Below are 26,950 nucleotides of genomic sequence, written 5' to 3' on the forward strand. Positions count from 1 at the left end.
ACCCAACAGCACTGAGATTTCTCCTGCACCCGCTTTCTGCCCTGAGCCAAATCCCACTGAGGTCAAGGGGAGTCTTTTTGCTGACTTCAAGGGGCTTTGGATCAGGCCTTACGCACATGGGCCTTGCAGAAAGAGACAGCTGCCTGCACCATGTGTTTGGGCATGCAGAACCTGGGCTGGAGCATGGGCTTTTATCGCTGCCTGCAGCTACCCAGCATGCACAAGCAAATGCATTGTTTAATGAGTAATGGGCCCAGCTCTGCTTTCATGGACACCACATTTACACCAAACTTCAGTGGGGTCACTCCTGATTTAAACCAGCAGCAGCGACAAGGTGATCAGGCTCAGTGTTTGTAATCTGTTGGCCCCAAAAGCATGCAGGGCTCTGGAAGTGAAAATCTGTTATAATTTATCACATACCTGCAGCACCTTACAAATATCAACTAATTAACCATATAATGCCACACACACACTTCCAGGATGGGTGCATAGGTATTATTATCCCCCTGTTACAGATGGAGAAACAGAAGCACACAAAGCAAAGTGACTTGCCCAAGGTCATACAATGAGTCAGTATCAGAGATGAAATCTCCTGGCTCCCAGATCTGTGGTCAGGACTCAGGATACTAGATTAAGCTACTCGCTTTTACACTTTATGCTAATAAATTGCAATTGAATCAACCAGAGAAGGGTTCTAGACCAACCTTCTCCCCCAGCATCGACTCCTCTCCCATCTAAATGCTCCCAGACTTCAGCGAAAGCCTGAATGGGATCTGAACATTGAAGCTCAGGCCCATCTCTAAAAGGACAGAGACCAGACAAAGTCAAACTAAACACACTCATCCACTCCTCCCGAGCCAGGTGTGGGGTGATCACAGGCAGGGTCCAGGAGGGGTTAAAGCAGAAAACCCCTATGATAAAGAAGTGGTTGCAGTAATTAAAATCAGTGCTGAAGCCCAGCTTTACCAACCTTGCCCCTGTAGAGGCATTTCCACCTTCTCACCAGGTGGCCCAGTACAGAATAGGATGGGAGAGGAAATGCTCAAGGCTTCTCCAGAGCTCTTTGGCACAGAACGAGACACTGACGGTGGTGTGTACTGACTGTGAATTCTACCGTACAGGGCAGGATGTCACATGACAGCATTTATGGTGCTGTCATTCAGAGCGCCAGCAGAGAAAGGCAGTGCAACCCATGGGCTGGAACAAGAGACCTCAGCCCTTAGTCCTGGCTGTGCTACAGACTTGTTTTGTGACCTTGGGCAAGTTGTTGATATGCTCTGTGCCTCAGTTTCCCCATCTGTAAAGTAGGGATAATAAATCTTACCCTCCTTTGTAAAGTGCTTTGAGATCTACAGATTCTGAGAGCTAAGTGTGATATTATTACCAGAGGAAATCATCTTGCAGCAATTGCATTTGTGCAGCTGAGAACAGAACTTGTTCTACAAAAATACCATGCAAGTCCATAGCACCTGACATCTAAGGATGTTGGTGCACTTCACAGACATTGGGAAGATCCTCCCATTTCCTCTTGTGCATTACACAAGGACTGTTCTCCCTGTCTCACAGGTGGGGAAACTGAGGCATGGAGAGTTGGTGTGAGTTGTCAAAGACCATGCATCAAATCAGGGGCAGTGCTGTCACTTGAACCAGGAGTCTGGATTCCCAGGGCCTTGCATAGTTATTCACACCATGTAGAACAACAATCATGGTAACTGAACTGTCCCCTGGGACAGACAAGTGGGAGAGTTAGATAGGATGAATTAGCTGATGTTTGGCCCTGGCTACAGTCTTTTGACCACATTTCCCAGGTAATTGGCTGGGAATTACAGCATCATTAAGAAAGCTTCGGGGCTTGTCAGCACTGGGATTATTTATATGGGGCCTTGCCTACATGAGAAAGGGTTTGCTGATATAGCTGTACCAGTGACCCCCCTTAGGGGAGATGCAATTTATACTGGCAAAAGAATTGTTGTGCTGGCCTAGTTTAAACAGGTCCCTGCACTGGGGAACTGGTTTAAACTATTCTGGGGGAAGGACATTTACTTGTGTAGACCAGCCTGAGGTAGCTCTGCCAGTACACCCGCACTGAGGCAAATCCCTGGGATCGGTGCGTTGCACCCGTGTAAAAAGTGGCTTGCACAGGAGGGGCTGGTGGAAATTTCCCACGAAACGGCAAAATGAACTTACCAAAGCTCAGCATAGAATCACAGAAGATTAGGGTTGGAAGGGACCTCAGGAGGTCATCTAGTCCAACCCCCTGCTCAAAGCAGGACCAACCCCAACTAAATCATCCCAGCCAGGGCTTTGTCAAGCCTGACCTTAAAAACCTCTAAGGAAGGAGATTCCACCCCCTCCCTAGGGAACGCATTCCAGTGCTTCACCACCCTCCTAGTGAAATAGTGTTTCCTAATATCCAACCTAGACCTCCCCCGCTGCAACTTGAGACCATAGCTTCTTGTTCTGCAGTCCAAACACTTCACTTTGACTGTCTAGCTTGGAGTTCAATATCATATGACATGAGAGTCCCAACAATCAGGTGCAATCCGAGCCCTTTGACTTTATCGAAATAAAAGGTGGTGGGTTTTTTATCAAACGTTTCAGCAGAATCAGTCTGTGCCCATGAAACGGTTTCACTTCGTTGCATCAGACGTTCCACCAGCAACTTTTCAACCATCTGCGCCGCTGTGTGGCTGGTTTCCTCAGCTCCTCTGCTCCTGCCGCCCACTCCCAGGAGCGGGCACGGGGGAGGGATTCTGGAAGGAAAACCTCACCCCCATTTCATTCCCACCCTGCTCCACATTCAATCAGCTTCCCCTTCCTGTCACTTCCTTCCCCCAAACTCCCCCGTCTTTTCTCATTTTCTTTGTGGCCGTTCACAAGGGGGTCACTCTCCCTGAGCTTCAAGTGAACCTCAAATCTCAGAATAAGACTCTGCTCAAACAGCCAGTTTCACCGTTTTCTGTCTAAACCAAATGAAACAGCAGATCCCACATGGAGCCATAACCTGGCCCGGCGGTCACTTGAAACTGCCCCTAACTCAGCCTGGGGTTACCTGAAACTGCACCATAACGTGGCCTGCAGTTACTGGAAACTGCATCATACCTTGACCTACGGTCACTCAGAACTTCACTTTAACTCAGCTGGGGTCCATCAAAATTGCACCTATGGCCACTGTAAGGACTGAAAAGCCTTAATGAACTGGGTTGAATCCTAAATGTGCAATGAAACTCCAATCAGGCTGGCCACCTCCACTGCCCCCTCTTCTCTCTTCCGCATTGATACAGGGCTCTCTCTCCCTGCTGGAGCAGCTCACAGAGCCAGGTGAGGTCGCACAGCACTTCATAATAGCAGACAGGGGCAGGCCTGCTGGGAACCCTTATATATACACAAAAAGAAAAGGAGTACTTGTGGCACCTTAGAGACTAACCAATTTATTTGAGCATGAGCTTTCGTGAGCCACAGCTGGCTCACGAAAGCTCATGCTCAAATAAATTGGTTAGTCTCTAAGGTGCCACAAGTACTCCTTTTCTTTTTGCGAATACAGACTAACACGGCTGTTCCTCTGAAACCTTATATATACACAGGGACCCTTAATATTAACGAAGCTGGCGACAAGCTGCCTCTGTGACCCAATGGGAGGGATCTTTCTGTTGCTTTTGACCAGTCTTTCCGGGACCACACAGGCTCTCTGGCCTGCATCCCGTCCTGCCCTCTCCTCCATGAGGATCACAACGAGCCCTCAGCAGGGTGCTGAGCAGAGGAGGATGGTGATGCAGATGTGATTGGCTTCCCCGTTTCTCGAGGGGCATGCAGGGCCTCTCCAGGCATGGATCTCCTTGGCCAAATCTGGGCCACTACAAATTATCATCATTACTGCTGAGTGCTGGCTAGTGCCAGCCGATAGCCCCCGAGCAGTAAAGCAGTAAAGCAGTAAAGTATTTGCAGTGAGCCCCGCGGAGTGCTGGCCAAAGTGCTAGAAGTAAAAGAGATGCACTAGCAGGCAGGGTGCACCAGTCGGCCTCTTGGACCTACCATTATGAGGTATTTGGATCTGTACTGGATGGTCCCAAAGATGCCCAGGATGACAGCCATAATGTGTAAAAAATTAGCCAGGATGGGCACCCACTGATAGCCCAGGAAGTCGAAGATCTGCCTCTCCAGCGCTGCTATCTGGAAAAGAACAAAGGGGGACAGAGCAGAGAATTACTCATTGCACAGCGGCTCGTGGGACATTAAAGGCAAAGAGTATCATGTAATTAATGGGAAATCCCATGGACAATTAGTTACAATAGACTGAAATGTCTGCATGATTCATCATCCAGCGTCTGGCAAATACATCATGGCAGGGAGGTTTTATTAGGAATAATCACCTGCTGGAGTTGGAGAAGGAGGGACTGGGGAGACTTGAGTCAGTGGAATGGGTAGCCAAGAGCTCATAGGGTCAGCAGGTAGGAACCTCTCCCCATGTTGAACTGCAGGCCACAGGCTCCTGATTTGTTAAGAGACTGTGAGCAAGTGCCTCCCTAGCAAAACTGGAATAGCAAAACCAATGGAACAATTTACCAAGGATCGTGGTGGATTCCTCAACACTGGCAATTTTAAAATCAAGACTGGGTGTTTTTTCTCAAAACTCTGCTCTAGGAATGATTTGGGGGAAGTTCTCTGGCCCATGTCAGCCAGGTTATACAGTTATACAGGTCAGACTAGATAATTGTGATGGTCCCTTCTGGGACTGGAATCTATGAATCTATAAAAATGAACTGCAGAGAGTCTGTGACACTTTCCTGGCAATTCATTCTCTCCGGGCACATTTCACACTCAGCTCTCCAGCAGCAAGCCAGGTGCACAGACACACTGAGCTGATGGCAAAGAAGGATGCTCCAGAATGTCCTTCTTGGTTGCAGGGAAAGGAGCTGGAGCTTGACAGTGGCAGTGAGAGACAGAGGGATGGGCCAGAGCTGTGAAGTTCAGATCAGGGTCCAAACTTCCCCAATGATGGAAGAGGCTCGGAGCCATTTTTCTGATTCTGAGCCATCTGATGGGGTTTGTCCTGCAGTGAATTGCATTGAATAGCAAGAAGGACTCTCCCTGTCAGCGGGACAGGAGGTGTGTAAGGAGGTCTGGAAGCTGTGTTCCATCTCAGAACCACCCCATCTATGGTATTGGTGAAGACAATGGCAAAGCTATCTTGGGAGCAGGTCTGGGCCCACAGGCAGCAGAGCAGTGTACAGAGACTACAGTGGTTTGGGCATTAGCCTGTGACTTAGGTTACAGGCCAAGAGTAGGGCTGGGCTTTGGAGACTCAAACAAGGGGATAATAATGGAAGTGAGACTTGTCATGTTTAGCTCAGTTCATTCTTCTGTTGAAATGTCCTTCAACTCTCTGCAGCACTGGAGGAGTAGTTGCTCTCCCCAGCTTCATCCAGTGCTCTGGCACTAGGGTCTCTCGCTGAACTCGCCTCTTTGGCACAGACGAATGGGAAAACCCGGAATGAACTGCCAGGGCCAGATTCATCCCTGAGTTTAATTTGCTTCAGGGAAAATTTCCTAGCCCAGACTGATAGAAACTCTGAGCTGTAGCTCACGAAAGCTTATGCTCATATAAATTGGTGAGTCTCTAAAGTGCCACAAGTCCTCCTTTACTTTCTGTGAAATCAATACAAAAGAACAGCTGGTATTTGTCCAGTGGCTTTCCGGGACAGTAGAAAATTCGAACTGTGCCACCTTTACCTCCAAATCAGTCTGTTACTTCATGATTCATTGCTCTTTGTGTACAGAATTCTCTTTGTTTACCACCATGATTTTTTAATGGCACTTGTCTGTCATAATCATAAATAAGGCTTTGATGCAGTTTTAAATATTGCATAGTGATTTCTGAATGCATGCAAAATTAAAGACCGTCTCAGTATTTGTTTCTCTGCCTACTATTCCATTCTTTATTTAGCTCTGTTTTTGTTATTGGCTTCAGGCCTATTATCCTTAATTACAGAATTCATTTTAGATAAGGTTTGAAAGAGGGGCAGCATTGCCAACTCCCTGATTTCATCACCAGATACTTAGTGTTTTTCTTAAAACCCGAGCACCTGGAGTCACGGCATTAGATGGGAATCACATCTCTCATATATATACATGTGATGGCTGTAGAGAAAAGCTTGAAAACATGACTCCTAAAGGTTCAAATACCCGTGTGCAAGGAAAATAAATACTTTACTAATTTTAAGCCAATCTCATGTTTTTTGGCCATGATTCCTGGCATTTGGTGTTGGGTTTGTGTCTCTATCTCTCTATCCAAGTGTCCCCACTGACGCTTATACATATTGGCTGAAAAGCTAGAAACCATGATCCTGCAATTTCTTGCATCCTGGAGGAGTGCTGTGCCTGCATGCAAAAAGTGGCAGGAGTTGGGCCTTAGCCTTCAATTATGTGGGGCAGGAGCATCTGACACCCAGTGATCTCGACCATGACTGTGCTAGAGTGAAAAGGGGCATTTGGAAATGTGTTTCCCTGAGCTGCAGCCTGAGATTTTTAAATGCAAGTGTCTGGATCAACCCCATCACTAGGGGGATGCAGTTGCGGGCAAGTCACTTCCCCTTTCTGTGCCTCAGTTTCTCCATCTGTAAAATGGGGACAACGATACTGCCTCTTTTGTAAAGCCCTTTGAGATCTACTGATGCCAACGAATATAAAAGAGCTAGGGATTATTATTATTATTCGGCAACTGTCCCAGGAGCAGCTAGCTCTGTGTAAGGGACTGCACACGTCTCTCCAGCCAGTTGCAAAATAACTTACCCTTCCCTGTATTGTCTATGGTTTGTAACATGAGGAAATCTTAGAGCCGGTCAACACTGTTTGCACAAAAATGTTTCTCATTCAAAAAAAGGGTTGATGTCAAAAATGAAAATTTTCACAACCCCCCCCCCCCCCCCCGCTTTTGAAAAAAAAATTTGGATTTTCATTGAAAAACCAAAAACCTACATTTGGGGCTGGGGGTCATTTTCTGGTCAGCTCTAGAAAATACGCTTAGACTTTACAATTTTGGATCTAATGGAGAACTAGTGGTATATAATACACACGCACATCCACCCACACATCCCAAGTCTATCAGAGCTGCATGGAATTTATTGCAAACCTCCTGCATTGCTTCATAAATGACATACAGCATCAGGTAGCAAGGAAACGCAGAGGACAGACTCTTAAAACACAATTCTTCTGGTTCTGTACAGGTCTTAGCACAGTCAGGCCCTGGTCCGTGGCCCTTAGGCGTTATTGCAATACAAATAATAAATAACAAGACCCTTAACATGGAACCAAAGAGCTTTTCTTGGTGATGAAGTAATAGGGTGCAAAGAGGTTTCCGCTGCAAAAACCTGTCCCAGTGAATATGCTGCATGCAGATCATGCAATGCATTTGCTGAGTCTGCTCAGCAAAGAGAAGCATGAGGGCAGTTCTGCCCAGGGGCTCTATTCAGATGGATTTTGCTACCGTGTCCAGGAATGAATTGCAGCTCCATATTTACGATCAACTAGATGGATTAAATTAACTACCAGGATCTCTCTCACCCCTTTACTGCTTGACAGAGACCACTCCCAGTTCTAGCCCAACCTCATTGTTACCACAATTTTATCACATGTCTCAAATTTGGGGTTGTTTTTAAAGTCCGGGGGTTGGAGATGAGAGACTCTCCGTTTCATTTAAGAAGAGTAAGGGTCAGCTTTGCAAAGGTATTTAAGCACTTAAAGGTTCAGCCAGGCATCTAGTGAGATTTACAAACATCTAAGCAGGTTGGGGGCTTGCTTCACATTGAAAGTTGATTGGAGGTAGGTACATAACTCCTATAGGCACATCTGTAACTCCCAGTCAGCACCGAGAGGGAAAATGCCATTTCACAGAAACCAAAACGACCAGCAGGAACATGTCAATTTCAATGAAATTTTGTTTTGATTTTTGTTTTTAAAAAAAGCATTTCCATAGGGTTGAAACCTTCCGTTTGGACATTTTTGGCAAGGCCCATTTCAACTTTTCATTTCAAAATCACTTTTTGTTTTAAACTTTATTTTATTTTCTAGTATAAAAACATTTAAAAATTGAAACATGTCACAGTAACAATGAATGGTTTTGATTGACGTAAAATGATTTTTTTTTCATTTCACTTTGCAGGACATTTCAAAATTCTTTGTATTTTGTTCTGATCTGAAATGAAAGTGAATTTAGAAATGGCAGAACTTCCTATGAAATGGCAATTCCAGTTCCTGCCTATCTCTACTAAATCCCTTTGTAGACCTGGCCCCAAGTTTCTAGCCCCTGTGGCTGCAGAGAAAAGCTGGCAAATATGAACATTAAAGGCTCAGAACCTTAAAAGTACAGAAACATATTCATCTCACGATTTTGAAGACAATTTCATGAATGTTTGGGGCCAGAGATGATTTCTGAACGCTTGGAGCGGGCAGTACATCAAAGGCTCTCCCTTTGCATTTCTCTGCAGCCCATTTTGAAAGAGGAAGTACATTGGGGTCACTAGATGCTGCTCAAGCACTTTCCTTCCAACCAAATCCATCTGTCGCATGTGCTGGAGTGTTCTCATAACAGCTGAGTCCAGGTCAGGACTAAGGGAGACCCTGTGCAGTTACATTAGGAGCCAGGGAGAACCACAGGGTCTGTCTATGTCCAGCAGCCTCAATAAAGAATCCTCTTTACATTTATATGCATCAGAGTCCAGTTCTGTCTCTCCGCTTTCTCAGGTATATCTCACTACACCCCAGTTTTACCCTGCTCAGTATCACAGGCTTTGATGTGTTTCTCTATGGAGCTATATTACGTGTCTGGCAAGCTATACACGGAGGCATTATGGCATAGTGGACAGCACACTGTACTAGGACTCTTGGGATCTATTCCCACCTTAGTCCTAGATGGCCTTGGGCAAGCTGCTGCCTCGCTCTGTGACTCAGTTTCCCCAGTAATATCAGGTTTACCTCCTTTGTAAAGTGCTCTGAGCACTTCTGGTGAATAGCACTGAATAGAGGCTAGGGGTTATTGTTACTTTGCACCCCATATAACTTCTCAAACCAACACTTCAAACCTCCCCACCTCTCAGACCTCATTTGGCTGGAGTAAGCATTTTCTATAGCTGAATTATAACTGTAAAGTAAACAATGAGTTTATCGTGAAAAGCCCAATGGGACACGAGCCCCCAAATCCCCTCTTGCTTCTCAGTGGCCCTACCAGGCAATTGCTCCAAGCGAAGTGAAGTGCAGCGGGGGAATGATCAGGGACAGTGCTGCTGAGGAGAATTTACTGCAAACCAAAACGACTCAGACAAAAATCAACACAGAGCACTGGCCAATTTCATTAGTTGGAGGGACGCAAGCTGTATTGCTTTAGATTGCTGCATTTAATGGGCTGAGTGAACTGCGTGTGTCACTGGCTAACAAGTGTTATTTATGCTTCAGGTTAGGGGTACCTTTATCAGCTGGGCTACCGGGATTTAGTGCCCCTCCTCCCCCACTCAGCAATCCAAGGTGAGAAGTGAACTCTGCTGCCTGGAGAAACGGGTCTGTGAGGAAGCAGCAGCTGATCCTGGTTGTGGTGCCTGGTGAGCAGACCCCCGAGCGGAATGTTAACCAGTGATTGGGGTTCCATGGTGATGGGGGACATTCCCTGGAACGGGTTAATCTGCAGCTTCATTTGAGAGGAAGGAAGATTGGGCTGGTGGGGGTAGGCTTGCCACCTTTCTAATGGCTGGAAATGGGACTCTTGAGTCCACCTCTTCGCTTGAGGCCTCGCCCCCTTCTCCGCCTCCCCCTTCCCTCGACAGATTAAAAAAACCAGACATCGGGGCTTGTCAAATGGCACCCAGACAAACAAGCCAAAACCCAGACTGGAGGGGTGGCAGTCTTAGGTGGGGGAAGGGAACTCACATCCCCTTAACAGTGACTCCCAACTGGAAAGGGAGCAGGGTCTAGTGGGTAGAGTCTGGGGCTCAGAGCAGCTGGGTACTATTCCTGGCTCTTTGCTGACCTGTTACGTGACCTTGGGCAAACCACTTCACCTATCTGTGTCTCCCCTTCAGACGGGGACCTCTTGGGAGCTGGGACTGGCTCCCGCTGTGTGCCCATGCAGCGCCCAGCGTGAGGAGGCCCTGATCTCAGCTGGAGCCTGTAAGTTCCTCTGTGATACAGAATCGGGACGGTTGGCTCTGCCACAGACTTTGTGTGGCCTTGGGCAAGTCACTGAATCTTGACCAGGACAGTAGTTCTGTCTGTTCTGTGCAGGGCCTGATCCAGAGCCCCTGGAAAGACTCTTCTCAGAGATTCAGTCAATTGTCTTAACTTGGCTTTGGATCAGGGCTTTTGCAAATGCTTCAGGGCAGGGTCTGTTGCTTGCGATGTGTCTGGGCAGAGCCTGGGGCCCTCATCTCGCGTGGAGCCTCTGGCACTCATGGAGTAGAAACGAGAATAAGCCTGAGCTGCCTTGCTCAGACAGGAGGGCTTGACCCCTCTCCCCAAACCTGACTCCCCTGCCTGGCTCCAGCCATGGCCCTGACCTTGTTTGTAACATCCTTGATCCTGCTCTCGGCTGCAGCACCGGTCAGCAAACCTGCCAGTGCCCCCTCTACCTTCAGCCACTCTCATCTTGGCTCAGTCCTTTGGCTCCAGACACCACCACCCCCGCCCACTCTGTGGCTCCTCTCCCTTTCCCCAGAGGCTGCTGGCACCCTCACTTCCACTTCTCTAGCTCCCCAGGCAGGTCCCCAAGGGGGTCCAAGCCCCAGCTCCATGATGCTCCTCCTTAGGAGAATCCAATATGCACTTAGAATGGGCACAGCGTAAGAGAAGCAACTCTTAACGAATCTGCATTGCCTGTCCTGCTCTCAGAACCAGGTATTTCAAGCCCAAGTTGACTCTGCTGTGGTGGGTCCCCTGTTTGAGCTGATGAGTTAACATAGCTACTCACCCATCCTGTGTTCTGCAGGGAGGGGCAGGGTGGTAACATCTGCCGGAGGAGCACAGAGCCAGATGTGCACAGCCAAGCAGCTGTCAAAGAGGGTGACAGCGCAGGCCTGTCCCCACCAAAGACCTATTGCAGAGACAAAGGGTTCCTCCAGCCTGGCAAATCAGCCATGTTCCTTGGGCATTCAAACACCCAGTGCTGTTCTCAGCGTCTTGGCCTGTCTCCTCTGGGCGCTGGGCTGCCTGCTCACAATTCTTCCAGGCTGTGGTTAAAGTGCACCAGTCATTGTGGCCCCAATTTGGCAAAGGCTCATGCCCAGGAATGACTTAGTGCATTTGGGTCCTGGAACTCCCTGGGATTATTCACAAGCAGGGCTGGGCCAGACTCATCTTGGTACCGGGGTGCAGTGAGAATGGAGGTTATAATCCACTGGATTTCTCTCTCCACACACTGCTAACTCACCACAACCCAGGCTCTCCCTGTCCCAGACCCATCGCAGTCCCCATCATCACAAACCGGGGAACGTTGCTAATGGCTTGACGAGGAAGCTGGGAGTGGGGACTCCTGGGTTCTCTTCCTAGACCTGCTGCTGATTTGCACTGGTCACTCCGCTTCTCCAGGCTCACTTTCCCCATCCATAAAATGTAACTCTCTCCTGTCTCACAAGGAACGAGGTAGATTAACTCTTGTTATTTGAGGCTTAATGAATGCCTCAGTCCATTAGTATCTGCGACTGTCAATGCATGGGGCAGGGACTGCATGGGGCAATGTTCTGTTTGGCATTCTTCATACAGCTGGCTCTTGACAGAGTGCAGTAGAATGGCACACCGTATTATTCCCATTTACAGCTGGGCAAAAGCTAGGAACAGGGAAGAGAAGTTACTTTCCCAGAGCCAAAAAGCAAGCCAGTAGCAGAGAAAGGAACAGACTCCAGGAGGCCTGGCTGCCTTAACCACTAGCCTGCACTATCCTCCCAGGCGTGGCATGTGCCTTGTGTATTGCATCTGCATTGCCTGGCAGGTGCGACTAAGATTTCAGTGAAAACGGATGCTCAGCAACCTTGCACGTGGTGGAACAAACCAGCATTCTCATGCCAAGCGGCCACACACAGCCAGGGCTGCATGGGCTGTTTGCGTTGCAGCCAAATTCACTTCTGCCTTGTTCACACTCGCTAAGGGCTGTCGGAAACACAACCGGGCTGTAAATCTTTTCAGTCGAGGAATGTAAATAATAAATGATACAAGGAGCGTGGCACTCGCTGGTTTATAGCCAGCCATCGATCTGGGGGCTGCTGACAGAGCTGCTTGCAAGCAGCTAGACCAAAAGGCTGCTAGCTTTTGGTGATCACATAAGCCTCTGATACTGGGGCTGGAGCTAGGAAGGGCTTCTGAGGGATTTCACTATGAACAGCTAGACTAGGTGAGCATGCTTACATGCGGTCAGTACAGGCTCCATTTCAGCAGGACTCCTTAATTCCAGGCTGTCAAGCTGGAACAGTTTGAAGGTGGCAAAATGAGATTTCTAGGGAAATTGGAAGCGTCTGATTGAAACACGTAGCAAAAATCCCTCTTCATTACAGGGAGAGGCAAAATTAGCAGCTAATGAGACAGTCTCCCTGCGGATGGGTGAAGTCTGTTAATTGCATCTACAAATTTTTCCAGTGCATCTGCCTGGCAGGTAAATGCTGAGTGGTGTGCAGTGCAGTTACAACACCAAGAGCAAAGCATGTGTCTTTCAGCCTGGCTAAAGTCTGTTTAAGATTAAGGAAAATAACAGACAAAGGATGAATATAAAGTCTTCATTAGCGAGTGTGACTGGCTTGCTCTGTAATATGCTGCCTAATAAAAGGAGTAGTCAGCTCCTAGATGACACTTCTCATCCATGAAGCTGCAAGCACTTTTCAAAGGTGAGTGTGCAGTATTGCCTGGATTTTACAGATGGGGAAACTGAGGCATAGAGGCAGAGCACAAGTTGCCCAAGGGCACCAAACAAGTCATCAGCATGGCTGGGAATACAACACAGGGAGGCCTCCTGAGATGCAGTCCAGTGCCCTGTCCCCATGAATCACCCCTCATGGCATCCTCCACAGGGTGAAGTGAAACAAAACATGGCCACAGCCCCTGCGGCCAAGCTGAGTCCTCAGCAATGGCCAGGGATAGCCCACAGTGACCAAAAGCAAGGCAGTTCTGTGGCTAGCTCCACCATGCTATAGGGACAGGGAGCTTGTTGGCTGGGGAGCCCCGACCCTGCAGAACCTGCCATGTTCTTGCACCTGGGCAGAGTGGAGCTGTCCAGCCAAATGATGCCTGGGGGACCTGAGACTGGTGTGGGCGTTGCAGCATCCCATGCAGGCAGAGGGAGAAGGGGAGATGAGGCTCTCTACCCAGGAGCTGCTGACCTTATTGCTGTCCCTGGCTAACTGCAGCAGAGGGTGGGATCATGAGCAGCAGTCTTCTCCAGGCTGGCACATCCGACCTGGCACTGCAGTGGGACTCAAACACATTCCCCGCTAGCAGGAGCAGACATTGGTAGGGACCCTCTCAGCTGCTGCCTGAGACCCCCGCAGCTCACAATCCCCAGCAGTGCTCAGTCTCCATCCCCTGCCCCCAGGACGCCAAGTGACGCTGACCTTGCTCAGAGTCCGGACGCGGCTTCACCCTCCGCCCCCATGAGCTGGGAGTGAGATTAGAGCCATGTCGCTGCTAGCCTGCCAGTACAGAGATGGCAGCTGAACCTGCCGCAGGTTCAAGGGTGGCCATGAGCAATTAGGTGCCGGAGGTGCTGGGAGCCCGGCTGAATCAGCAGCCATACAAAATCAGATTTGGGGTGGGAGAGGGGGCAGCACCTGCAGCGGTATGTCGAGCTGGTAGCCTTCAACCCTATGGGGTGTGGATGGGTGAGGGGTATGGCTGGGGATGTGAGCTCTGGGGTGGAGCCAGGGATGAGGGGTTTGGGGTGCAGCAGGGGGCTCTGGGCTGGGCCCAAGGGGTTTGTAGTGCAGGAGGGGGCTCCGAGCTGGGGCAGGGGGTTGGGGTGCAGGAGAGGGTGCAGGTTCCAGGAGGGAATTTGTGTGCTGAAGGGGGCTCAGGGCTGGGGGTTGGGGCACGGGAGGAGTTTCGAGGTGTGGGCTGCCAGTGGCACTTACCTCAGGCGGCACCCAGAAGCGGCGACTTGTCCCTTGGCTCCTAGGCAGAGGCGGGGCCAGGCGGGTCTGCGCAGTGCACGCTGCCTCTGCCGGTAGGCACCGCCCCCACAGCTTCCATTGGCTACAGTTCCCGGCCAATGGGAGCTGCAGAGCTGGCGCTCGGCATGAGGGCAGCATGCGGAGCCCCCTGGCCACTCTTGCACCTATGATCTGGAGGGACATGACGGCCGCTTCCAGGAGCCATGCGGAGCCGGGAAGGGAGCTTACCAGCCCTGTGCCAACTGGACTTTTAGTGGCCCGGTCAGCAGTGCCGACAGGAGTGGTCAGGGTCCCTTTTCGACCAGACACCTGGCAACCTTAGGTATAAACGCCCCACACTGTGCTGGGCAGGTCTGGGCCTATGGCCCAGAGTTTGGCCATTCTGAATGCAGGATAGGTTGGGTGAAAATTCTTGCCAAACAGATGGGACCAGACACTCCAACCATACAGGTAAGGTAATTAACCCTTGCTAGGTTTGTAATCAAAATCTCCAATTTGACCTATCACTTCAGTGTCACATTATTGTAACAGTCTCCGCCCACAGCCAAACAGACCTCAGTGTCATACATTAACGATATCCACACAGGGTTAAACTCCTGGTATATTTGCTGCTTTAGATGGATAAACGCAGCAGGCTATATTTCTAAGCACTCAGCACCTCCCATTGTGCCAATTATGGCCAGACTTTCTAAAGAGCTCAGCCTCCAATCTGTTCCCACCATGTGGAGCTTCTTTAACATCTGCCCCAGTGGGTCAAATCCAGCGCAAGCAGATGTATTATTCCAACTGACTTCAGATCTCTCCACACCCACTCATGTCCTGGCTTGAATTTCATCCCGTCGGTAGAACACATTCTTTTGCAAAATTGGTCTCATTTATCTCGAACATCCTCGCTCCTTCGACAGAGATTTCCGCTAGTAAGTTACCATCTAGCTCTCCAGGAAATCCTTTCTTCCTAGCGACAGCCCACATCCTCCTGCGTATATTCATTCAGTCCTAAACTCACTGATGCTCTGGGCAGCTTTAAATTCATCCCCCTGTTTATGTCCTGTAAAAGCGGAGGTGGCAGATGCTGGGCTGATGTCATAAATTGGGGACAGCGTCCTGTAATTTCTGGAACAGGTGCTAATAATTCCTCCATGCAGCAGGAACCAGAGGCACATAGGCTGGGAGCAAAACACATCCCTATGTCATCTCTGGCTGGATGGGGCGTGCCTGCTTGAGCTGCTACCAAGAGCAATTCATCCAGGGGTTTTCCAGGGCAAATCTCCCACTGCAGCAGACTTGGGGAAAACTTGTGGGGTTTTTCTGTGCTCCCTTTGCTATTCCTGGAGAGATGAGCCTTTGTATAACATGATTGCATGGTATAAAATTTCTGTACTTTGCATGCTTATAGGGCCAGATTCTCCATTGCTCGGCACCGGGTGTCATCATTCGCACATGCAAAGTGAATGTCACTTATTACCACTGACTGAAGAGCACGTTGCACAGGTGTAAATGATAACACAGGCAATGGAGAATCAGGGTCAGAATGTTTTCCAGCTGCAAATCTCGACGTACTCAACAAAGGGAGGTAAAGTATCATTATCCTCATTTTAAAAATGGGGAAACTGAGGCACAGAGCAGGGTCTGGCCTGAGGACACACAGCAAATCAGTTGCAGAGGCACTAAGGTTCTTTCTTTCCCAACCCAGTGGTCACTCTGCTGGATTACAGGTGTTGTTAAAGTGGCCCTCTCCCAGTGGTGTAGGAGCAGTGTGGTTGTGGAGAACAGCAGAGTAATTAAGGTTTGTCTAATACTACAAATTAAGTATTGCATGTCCATGTTCTGAGCTGCATGTTGGCTATATGACTCAGCAATAAGAAGGATGCTTTGGTTTGATTTGCATTCCATTATTAGCATGGCAGCACATAAAAATCCTTCCTGAGGTCAGGACCTATCAGGCTGGGTGCTGTATAGACACACATAGTGCCCCACAGAGCTTATAACAACACAGTATGGGCAGCGGGACTCACCCAAGGTCGGTGGAAGAGCTGGGAAGAGACGACACAGCTGCAGACGGCTGAGCCAGCACGCTAACCAATGGAGCATGCTACTAAACAGTGTTACCATGCAACGGCTAAGGGGAGGGGACTTGGTAACCGGCTATAATATCACTGGACCATGGCTAGGGTGGCGGAGTCACATATAAACTTCATTGGTTTGTTCAGGGTGAGTGAGGGTGGAAGCAGACATAATGGGGTGGAATAAAGCAATGGTAAATTCAGGCCAAAAACCAGGAAAACCTTCCAAGCAGTAAGAGCCTTGGAAAGGGAGGGTTGGGAGCCTGGGACCTGCCAGACCTGGCTGGAGTAAACACTCGCCAACGTCAGTAATTGAAGTACAGTTATTGGCTGGCTGCAGGATGCAGTGGGGGGCATTTGCCAGCTCTGCAGGAGGTCAGACAAGAGGATCGTAATGGTCCCTTCTGTCCTTAGTGTCTGGGCATCCCCTTGGTTTGGTCCTCACAGATCAGAGCATAGGGGTCCTAAACCCTTCCTGCTCTCTGATTTCTATGGTTCTGAGTGAGATCATGGAGCTCAGACTCATCCCTGGAGTCACTCTGCTTAAGCCAATGAAGTGACCCTGGACTGGACTGAAGCTGAGTTACACCCATGCTGAATCTGGAGCATGGAACCCACACCCCGGGCAGGGTGGAGCTCTGCTTCATCCAGTGGTGGCTGGGACACTGCTCAAGCTTCATGGGCCTGGGGCTGCATTGGCTAATAAGCCGGGTCTCTCAGCTCGGGCAGCAGTGGCTTGTACCTGGAGACTCTAGATTTGATTCCTCTGGCTGATGACCCCTGGAGGCGTGTGGCATGACACCCCAGCCTGCTTAGGCAGAAACGAGCATAGTTATAGTTCTAGTATCCTGCCTAGCTAAGGGAAGCCTCTAAAGGCTACACTGGACCAGAGCTCTGCACGTGAGCGGAACATGATCTGGATGTGCTGAGCATATTGGGTCTGGAAAAGGCAGCTGGGGATCTCCCACCAAACCCATTTTCCCTTCATAGGTTATTAATGGTCTGAAAGACAGCCCAACCCTCAAACCCCTTATGAAAGCCCCGATTTACAACCCACTGTCCATCTTCTGCTTTTACTGCAGCTCTGACAGTGAAGGTGATCTCCTGGGTCCGTGCAGGGTTCCAGAGCAGCGGAGTCGAACACCAGCCAGTTGCTAATTAAGATAATCCTGCAGTTGATCAATGCAGCAAGTTTTAGGGCTCCCTCTTAATTAAATGCTCTATAGTTTATTGATCAGCCCAAAAGTTCTCCTTGCAGCAAGTCATATCAATTAGTCAGGACCAGATGTGCACTGGAGTCCCTGCTAATTGAAATGTGTTTGCTGCAATGATTTTATTTTAATCAGAAAATGGAATCGGACAAGAACAAGGTCCAGGTGCCGGGAGTCTCTGCTCTCTATTACAGGGCCCGAGGGAGTTGCAAGAGGCACGTTGAGCAGCCATGGTCATAGATTCTGTCCCTGGCCTAGACTGATGGTGAGTGTTAGAGCTGGGTTTTTAAAAGGACTAGATATGTTTATGATCTTTAAGCACACAGGGTCAGATCCTGAGAACCTGCCATGTCCGCTGGCTTTTCATGGGAGCTCAGCACAGATCCAGCCCATTTATAGGTTTGCAAGCTAAGTTCAAGCTTAAGATTGGCTGCAGGGGTCAAGAAGGACATACTCACCCAATGTTCCCTCTCCCTGACAAATTAACCTCTTCAGGGATAGAATCTATAGCACTTGTGAGGGACAGAAACTGCCAAGGCCAATGATAAAATCCTCAAGTTTATATCCTAGACAGGTCTGAACCAACCCCGTTGGCTATAACCACATCTGAACTTCTGGGAAGTTTGGCCTGGGTACAAACTTTCTGCGTAGTTCTTATGTCTACAATGTGGCCAAACCAAACCGCCTGATGCCCAAAGATCATAGAATCATAGAATATCAGGTTTGGAATGGACCGCAGGAGGTCATCTAGTCCAACCCCCTGCTCAAAGCAGGACCAATCCCCAACTAAATCATCCCAGCCAGGGCTTTGTCAAGCTGGGCCTTAAAAACCTCTAAGGATGGAGATTCCACCACCGCCCTAGGTAATGCATTCCAGTGTTTCACCACCCTCCTAGTGAAAAAGTTTTTCCTAATATCGAACCTAAACCTCCCCCACTGCAACTTGAGACCATTACTCCTTGTTCTGGCATCTGCTACCAGTGAGAACAGTCTAATTCCATCCTTTTTAGGAACCCTTTCAGGTAGTTGAAAGCAGCTATCAAATCCCCTCTCATTCTTCTCTTCCGCAGACTAAACAATCCCAGTTCCCTCAGCCTCTCCTCCTCATAAGTCATGTGTTCCAGTCCCCTAATCATTTTTGTTGCCCTCTGCTGGACTCTCTCCAATTTATCCACATCCTTCTTGTAGTGTGGGGCCCAAAACTGGACACAGTACTCCAGATGAGGCCTCACCAATGTCGAATAGAGGGGAACGATCACGTCCCTCAATCTGCTGGCAATGCCTCTACTTATACAGCCCAAAACGCCGTTAGCTTTCTTGGCAACAAGGGCACACTGCTGACTCATATCCAGCTTCTCGTCCACTGTAACCCCTAGGTCCTTTTCTGCAGAACTGCTGCCGAGCCATTCGGTCCCTAGTCTGTAGCGGTGCATTGGATTCTTCCATCCTAAGTGCAGGACTCTGCACTTGTCCTTGTTGAACCTCATCAGATTTCTTTTGGCCCAATCCTCTAAGTTGTCTAGGGCTCTCTATATTCTATCCCTACCCTCCAGCGTATCTACCATTCCTCCCAGTTTAGTGTCATCTGCAAACTTGCTGAGGGTGCAATCCACGCCACCCTCCAGATCATTAATGAAGATATTGAACAAAACTGGCCCCAGGACCACCCCCAGCTCTGGATCCAAGCTTCATGCGTCACATCCATTTCTAATAATGGAACTAGCACTGCTAGGTTAAAGGGACCCAAGCATTTTCCAGGCCAGATAAATAAGGATCACTTCTCATACCCCTGAAATGCAATGACCTTTGGGATGGAACATGGCAGTTGGTTAAGAATATGTGGCAACGCTGCAGGAGAGATAGATAATGACAGGAAATGAATAACACTTTACCCAGTCCAAACTGGAGAGGGACTTATAGGCAGTTGGAATGAAATTAACTAATCTGAGTTGGAGCAGAGTGTCTGAAATCTAATCAAAAGCCGTTTCAATTATGACACTGGCCCCCAGGCTCCCCTGCCAACTGTTGTGCTTTTACCTTCATATGTTCCTGTTATTGTGAATGTTTTTCTATTTCCTGTTGCACAGGGAACACTAATTAACTAATGGCACAGAGAACAGAGTGAAACTGACTCCATGCAAAATGTTGTCACCTGTAGAAAGGAAACCGGGGGGAGGAGAGGGAGAATTTTTTCTTCTCTCTCCCCGCTTCCAGTTAAAGTGATTGTAGATGTTACCCACAATAATGGTAGTGCAAAACTTACAGACAAAAGTGATTTTGAAGCAGACACTGTCCCTTTAATGCTCCCGTATCTTGCAGCAGATGTCAGGAGATGTTTAAAGACCACAGGTGTCCAGGCCCTCAGTTTTACAGCTCGTCAGAGGAAACACAGCATCCTCCTAAGCCATAGGTTCAGGACTCGGGGCAGTATTTTTAAAAGGGCTTAAGTCCTATTTTCAAAAGTGATATGGCATTTGGGAGCCCAAGGCCCTACCTACATGCAGTTTTGCTGCTTTAACTGTACCAGTGTATTTAGAGCGATACATCCCCATCTGCAAACACAAATTCAACTCCCGTTTCAATACTGAAGACTCAGAGATCTACCTCTCCACGCCAGACCTGTCTCCTGTCCAAACTAAAATCTCAGCCCGTCTCCCTGACAGCTCCTTGTGGGGGTTTAGCCATCAGCTCAAGCACAACCTGGCTAAAACAAAGCTCGTAATCTTCCCCCCAAGCCGTCCCAGCTAATAACTTTCCTCTATCGGAGAGAATTTCACCCTCCTGCTTGTCACTCAGGCCCATAACTCTGGGCATTGTCTTCGATTCGTATCTCTTGAGATCCTCGCAGCTAGGCTATGTCTAACTCTTGCAGATTCTGTCTGCGTAAGATCTCTAAGATACAGCTTTCTATCCGTCACACAGATTAAACACTCATCCAGGCTTTTGTCATCTTGAGTCTCAGTCACTGCTATATTCTCTCTGGCCTTGAAAAAAGCAGTCTGGACATGCTCATCCCCATCCAGCAAGCTGCTGTAAAGATCATTTCCCCAGCCCTGCGCTGTGACTGTGTCACCCCACCCCTCTCTTTCCATTCCCCCCACCCCCTTCTCTAGCACATCAGACATAAGCGGCTTCTCTTCGCTTTCAAGGCATCTCCCCAGCCTCACTCTTGTCTCTCATTCACTGCTGAAATGTCAGCTCCTGCCTCCGATCAGCCACAACGCCAGCCTCCATCGCCCACTTGGTGAACTTTCAAACAAGCACGTGGGTGCTTTCTACCCTGCTGCTCCCCACACGTGGGAGAAGTGCCCTCTAACCAGCTGCAGAGCGGCCACATTGCCCTCCTTCAGATCTCTTCTTAGATCTCTCCTTTGGCACAACGGCAACAAAAAGCTTGAGAATGGTTCGGCCGCTGGTGTGCTGAGACCACTGCCCATCATGCCAACCAACCATGTCTCATTGTTCCTTGTGCTCCCCCATCAGCCTGGCTGTCTCCATCTGTTGTCTCTTGTCTGATACGCAGGTTGCAAATTCCTTGGGGCAGGGACCATCTTTTTGTTCTGTGTCTGTACAGCATCTAACACAATGGGGCTCTGGTGCATGACCAGGGCTCCTATGCCAGAGTTGTACTCTACACCTAGGGGCTGGGCTACACTAGACAAATCATACGGGCATCACTATTTCAGTTAGAGGTTTGATTTTTACCAGTATAGCTGTACAATCTCTAACGTGGACCCGGTTATACGTGTATAAAGGGGCCTCCTTCAACCAGTATAGTTATTCCCCTTCCTGAACGGAATACAACTATAAGCAATACTCGCATGAGGACTTTTATATTGGTATAACCATGTGGACACGAGGGGTTTTTGCATCGTTAACTATATGAATCTAGTAAAAGCAAAATTTTGCTAGCGTCGGCAAGCTCTAGGTGGGTAAAGAATCCCACTCCTAACCGGCACAGTTATTCCGGTGTAACTTTCTGAGTGGAGCCGAGCTCTAGGTCTCACTGGCTTTCGAGGTCACTTTGGAATACTTGACCCTAATGCTGGGACACTAGAACGTGGTTGGAAATATTCACTCAAATAAAAGAAATCCCCCTCCCCCAACTCACATCCCTTTAGTCTTTGCTCCCTGTGACTATTCTGCTAAGTGAGTTTACTGGCAGGGGGCCTTATCAAAACGGCAACCTTGAAGCCAATACTGGTGGAAAGCGCATGTTGATCTCATAAACGCAAGTGCTATTCTCCTTGGAAACTGGATTCTAAATGAGCTCTGCTCTTCCCATGGGGAGGGGGCAGGAACATGACACGTGACCGCCATATCCAAACCGAACTAAACAACATGGCTTGGACAGTGAATACTTGCAATGTGCTGCTCATGCTCAATGCCTAAACTGAGCCTTGTTCATAGGAACCATTTGGCTGATACCGTCCCATAACCAACACATTGGAGACAACCCTCCGTTGCTCATGATCAAATCCCAAAGTGTAACAAATCACTCCCATGCAGAGGGTCAGCAGAAGGACTTCAGTGGTGCATAGGCCACATGCCGCCCCTCTACACAAGGTGGGATTTCACTCTTAAGAGAAGAAGAATCTAAATTCCCTGGGCTCTATGCAGATCAGCTCCGTTCATCTCTTCTCAGTGCTGACTGAGGGGGAAGAGCACCACCTATTGATTGCTGCAACATCCCGGCTGTTCCCTGGAGCTTTCCCAGCACAGTTGAGTTTGGAAAGAGATGGGCTCAAACCTAATTACTGCAGGGGAATAGGTTTCTCAGGACCACCCATCCCTCAGTCCCAATGGAGCCACTTTATTAAACAACAAATCCTTTTGCCCGCCAGCTGCAATTTTTGCTCTTTTATTGAATTCGACCCTGTATTTTTGAGATAAAAGAAAATGCCACCCTGCTAGGTAATAACACATGAGACAGACATCTCACTCTAGGTACTGCAGCTTCTAATATAGATGGATTGAATCTTTCCCGACTGCTGAGTGCCACAGCTGTGTGCGATGTAAAGGTAGAACCAGAGACTCCAGATCATTACGATGGGGCGGAAAAGTTACAGCACAATGGTGCAGCCAGGCCATTCATAGAATATCAGTGTTGGAAGGGACCTCAGGAGGTCATCTAGTCCAACCCCCTACTCAAAGCAGGACCAATCCCCAATTAAATCATCCAGCCAGGGCTTTGTCAAGCCTGACCTTAAAAACTTCTAAGGAAGGAGATTCCACCACTTCCCTAGGTAACGCATTCCAGTGCTTCACCACCCTCCTAGTGAAAAAGTTTTTCCTAATATCGAACCTAAACCTCCCCCACTGCAACTTGAGACCATTACTCCTTGTCCTGTCCTCTTCCACCACTGAGAACAGTCTAGAACCATCCTCTCTGGAACCACCTCTCAGGTAGTTGAAAGCAGCTATCAAATCCCCCCTCATTCTTCTCTTCCGTAGACTAAACATCCCCAGTTCCCTCAGCCTCTCCTCATAACTCATGTGTTCCAGTCCCCTAATCATTTTTGTTGCCCTTCGCTGGACTCTCTCCAATTTATCCACATCCTTCTTGTAGTGTGGCGCCCAAAACTGGACACAATACTCCAGATGAGGCCTCACCAATGTCGAATAGAGGGGGACGATCACGTCCCTCGATCTGCTCGCTATGCCCCTACTTATACATCCCAAAATGCCATTGGCCTTCTTGGCAACAAGGGCACACTGCTGACTCATATCCAGCTTCCATATCCATATTGTACTGTGGACAAGCTGTGATATGGACAAGGTCCTTTGTTTAGCTCCTATGGCCTAGTAGCTGGGGCACTAGCTTCTGAAGTGACGTAGTGTGGGGCAGAAGAGACTAGGGAGGCCAGACTAGATCACAGCCACTGACTTTTGTTTTGGCTGGTGGGTGCTCCTCTCCGCCCCCTCCCCCCAGGCAAGCAGTGGAGAAGAGGTCAAGTGGGGGCGGGGGCGGGGCCTTGGGGTGGAGCAGTGGGCAGGGCCAGGGGGGAAGAGGCCGAGCGGGGGAAGGGCAGAGCCGAGGGTGGGGCCACAGGTGCTGGGCTAATAAACAATTAATCCAGCCTTGCAGGTTCTGAGCACCCCCTATGTTTTTTGATAGATGCTTGAGACCCAGAGCACCCACAGCGTCGGCGCCTCTGGACTAGCTGATCATGCTACCTCCTTCGGGCCCTAAACCTGATGCCTGTTAGAGTCAAAGCGGTCACAGACTCCCAGCAGGGTGGCTCTCAAGCCTGCCTGCACTGTGCCTTCAAACTGCTCCAGGGAAGGGCCTTGCGAGGAAGGCCCAGCCAGCTTTGAACTCTCTGTGGGCATACGTTGTGGCGATCGGTGTTTAATGGGGCTGCGAGGAGCCTCATTAGGCTAATCTGGGAGGTGAAGCTGTCAGCGCTGGTGATTTACGATTTGTGTCTGTTGTTCTTGCCAGGAAAATTCATTTCCAATGGCAAAAAAATGGACAATCCTCCTGTCCTGCCAGATCCCTTTTCACACGTTGGTTTATTTGGAAGGAGCTGACATGCAACTGACACACCCGCGAGTGAGGCCGCACAAAGCCACATTGCTCGGCCTTGCAATCAGGACTGTGGCCATCACAGTCACGGCTGTTGAACTAACAGGGACCATGCAGGGTGGTACTAGCTGTAGGTCAGTTATCCTATCTGCGGCCTGCCCACTAGAGGGCAGCCTATCACATACATGCACAACACACAGTGCCCTAAGGGCTGTTCGGCTTTTGATTCTCCGTGCATGTGCAATCGGCCCAGAATGACCCTCAAGGCCAGAGCTTTGACACCTTTTCCATTTCATCCCCAATACTTTCAAGATTCCTCTTCCTCCTAGCCACAAAGGGGAGGGGCTAGTCCTACCCCTCTTCCTCAAAACGTTTGCATAACTCACTGGCTAGGGTGACCAGATGTCCCAATTTTTGGGTCTTTTTCTTATATAGGCTCCTATTACACCCCACCCCCATCCCGATTTTTCACATTTGCTGTCTGGTCACCCTACCACTGGCAAGCATGCATGATTCCCCTCCAGGCCTGATCTGCCACCATTTAGGGGACCACTTTCTTGGCCGAGGCACTAGGGATTGAACGGCGGACCCTGGAGCTAAAAGTGTGAATGGCTACAGCTTGACCTACATACAGCTCCCTGGCTGAGCTTGTCGCAGCTCTCAGCCCCTGCCGACCAGGCACAGGCCTGTCCTACACACACTCGCCAGTGAGGTCCGTTTGCCGCAGTGGCTGATGCCCCTAATGCAATGAGAGTGAAAGGAAGGTGAGTGTGGCAGGGCTGGATGCGGCAGGCGAAATGCTGGTACCACCCCGGCAGTGGGCGGAGTCATCCAACAGCATGACAGCCTGTCAATCACACTGCCCCGAGTGTCCCTGAAACCCCGTTTCTCTTTTGCCAGCTCACAGTCGCCCAGACTTGATGCGGTCAGACCGAGGCACAAATGCTGGAGGCCAGGAGATCCCCGGGCATCATTTGCCTTTGGAGGGCACCTGTCAGCAGGAGCCGTAGTCCAGCAAACAGCCACTGTCTCAGCAGCAGGGCCTGTAATGTGAATAGCACCCAAGGGTGGGATTGTCGGCACCAGTTTGCAAACGGACGCCTGCCCTAGTGTGCCGCTAGGGATCTCCAGTGGGTCTGACTCCCTGGTGTCCCTCGATGGAGCTCAGAGCTGGGGAGGATCCGATCCTTGCTGCCCCCTGCCCCAAAGCAGGGATGCAACCACATAAGGAAGGGAGGGGGCTGGGTGAGCATGCTCAAATCCTGCAGCGATACTGAGAAGACACCAACAGGAGGTTAAGATGTTTGGGGCTGGCAGGTCCCCCTTATGCCCCTGCCCTTGTGGCTGGTGCTGTGTTCTGAGGCTCTGGAACTGGGACCTGCTCCGCTCCGCCACCAAGCTGCATTGGCTGGGCCAGGAGGTGGATGAGAGGCCTCCGGGGGAACAGCTAGCTGCTCAGGGGCTGTTCTCCAGATAGGACCTGCCCCAGTAAGGGGAAGAACAAGACACTTTGCTGCCGAATCTCCACACGGTTAATATTGCTGCAGGCAGGAGCCCAGCAGGGGAAGCTGTCCTGGGGGCCTGCTGTAGGATGCCATGCACACTAGGGCGCCATATGGCACCAGGACTCAGGGCCCCTGCTCCTTGGGGAGCAGCCTGATAGCCAGAGCAGAGACCTGGGGGTCTCTTGGTGAAACCCCCTGGTCTCAGAGTGATGGCACCTCCCTGCAGGTGCTGCAGGAGAGTCAGCAGGGGGTGCTCTCCTCCTAGTACTGAACCAATGTCCCAGCGGGATGCTAAAGTCTGTTGCGCTGTGGACCGCACCTGACCCCCTTTGGTCATTAAAGACCCCGTAAGAAAAGCATTTGAATCACCACCCCCACCCCCGGGGAGGGGAAATGGAACAGCCCAATGCTGTTAGCCCAACAAGGGCTAATTATCCCCACCCCCGCTGTGCTCATGGAACATTTTGTAGGAGATTCAGTGTTATCCCGGGCTGTCCTGGCCACCTTCCACCTCAGGTGGCTACACTTTCTGCCTCCCTGCTTTTCCCCTGCAGTTTCAGTGTTGCTCTGTAGCTGGCAGACTGCTGCTGCGTCCCAGCCCAGAGATGGCTGCATTTCTGTGCCGGGTGAAGCGATGCTTAGCTCTTACCTACTGACCTCATGGGCTTCCATGGATTACATTCTCCAAGTGCTTTGAAATCCCTGGTGCATTAATGCAGAGCATTATTATCCATTATGTATTAGCACTCTCGTCCTGCTGAATCTCTGGAGGGGGAGGGGTCTCTTTGTTATAGCGAAGCCCACATCTGGGCCTGCTGCACAACAGACCCCCTACAACCAGCATCCACAATGCACTCCTCCCCCCCTGCCCCCAGGAGCTCTGCTCTTAAAAGGGTGGTTGGCCCGCAGCACCCCTCACCCGGCCCGAGGCAAGACCCTCCCCCCAAGAGGGCTGTCCTCTCGCCTGAGCTGTGATCGGGATGACAGGGGCGCCGACGGAGATGCATAAATATATTATCACAGCCCAGGAGCCTCAATAATTAACCAGCAGCAGAGAAATGGGCACTCTCGCTTCAAGGGGGGAAAACATTGGATTAACCCCCACCCCCAGGAAGAAGGGAGGGGAAATGGAACAGTCTATTGTGATTTGCATCCCAGAAAGGGCCAATCGTCCCTACCCCATTGTGCCCATTTGCATCAATTTAAAACGATGAGCATAATTCACCAATTTACCAGGGGCTGTGGTGACAATGTTTAAATCAAGATGGGATGTTTTCCTGCAAGTTCTGCTCTAGGGGGTGTTTTGGGCCAGGTCTGTGCTGTCCAGCAGCTCATGGTCAGACAGGTCCCGTCTCACCTGAGAATCTCGGAGTATCAGGATTCCCAGGAGCATAGGGTGGGCAAAGTGGCATCACCTTCGGTGGGCACCATGCGGGGCAGTGCGTGAACACGGCAATGAACCCACCACCGAGTGTGCGTGCACCACTGCCCTCTGACAGGCGCCAGCAGG

The 26,950-nt window shown here is 49.8% G+C and overlaps 1 protein-coding gene across 1 annotated transcript in view; it reads right to left on the reverse strand.

Annotated features, from left to right (window-relative positions):
* The window catches only part of NKAIN1 (sodium/potassium transporting ATPase interacting 1), a 209,135-nt gene that overhangs the window by 58,553 nt on the left and 123,632 nt on the right, over positions 1-26,950 (reverse strand). Inside the window, exon 2 of the mRNA XM_048826180.2 lies at positions 4,033-4,170. Within this exon, the coding sequence (XP_048682137.1) occupies positions 4,033-4,170 (138 nt within the window). The remainder of the gene's footprint in view (positions 1-4,032; positions 4,171-26,950) is intronic.

The sequence above is a fragment of the Caretta caretta genome, chromosome 19 (genome assembly GCF_965140235.1).
Source record: "Caretta caretta isolate rCarCar2 chromosome 19, rCarCar1.hap1, whole genome shotgun sequence".
Taxonomy (NCBI): domain Eukaryota; kingdom Metazoa; phylum Chordata; order Testudines; family Cheloniidae; genus Caretta; species Caretta caretta.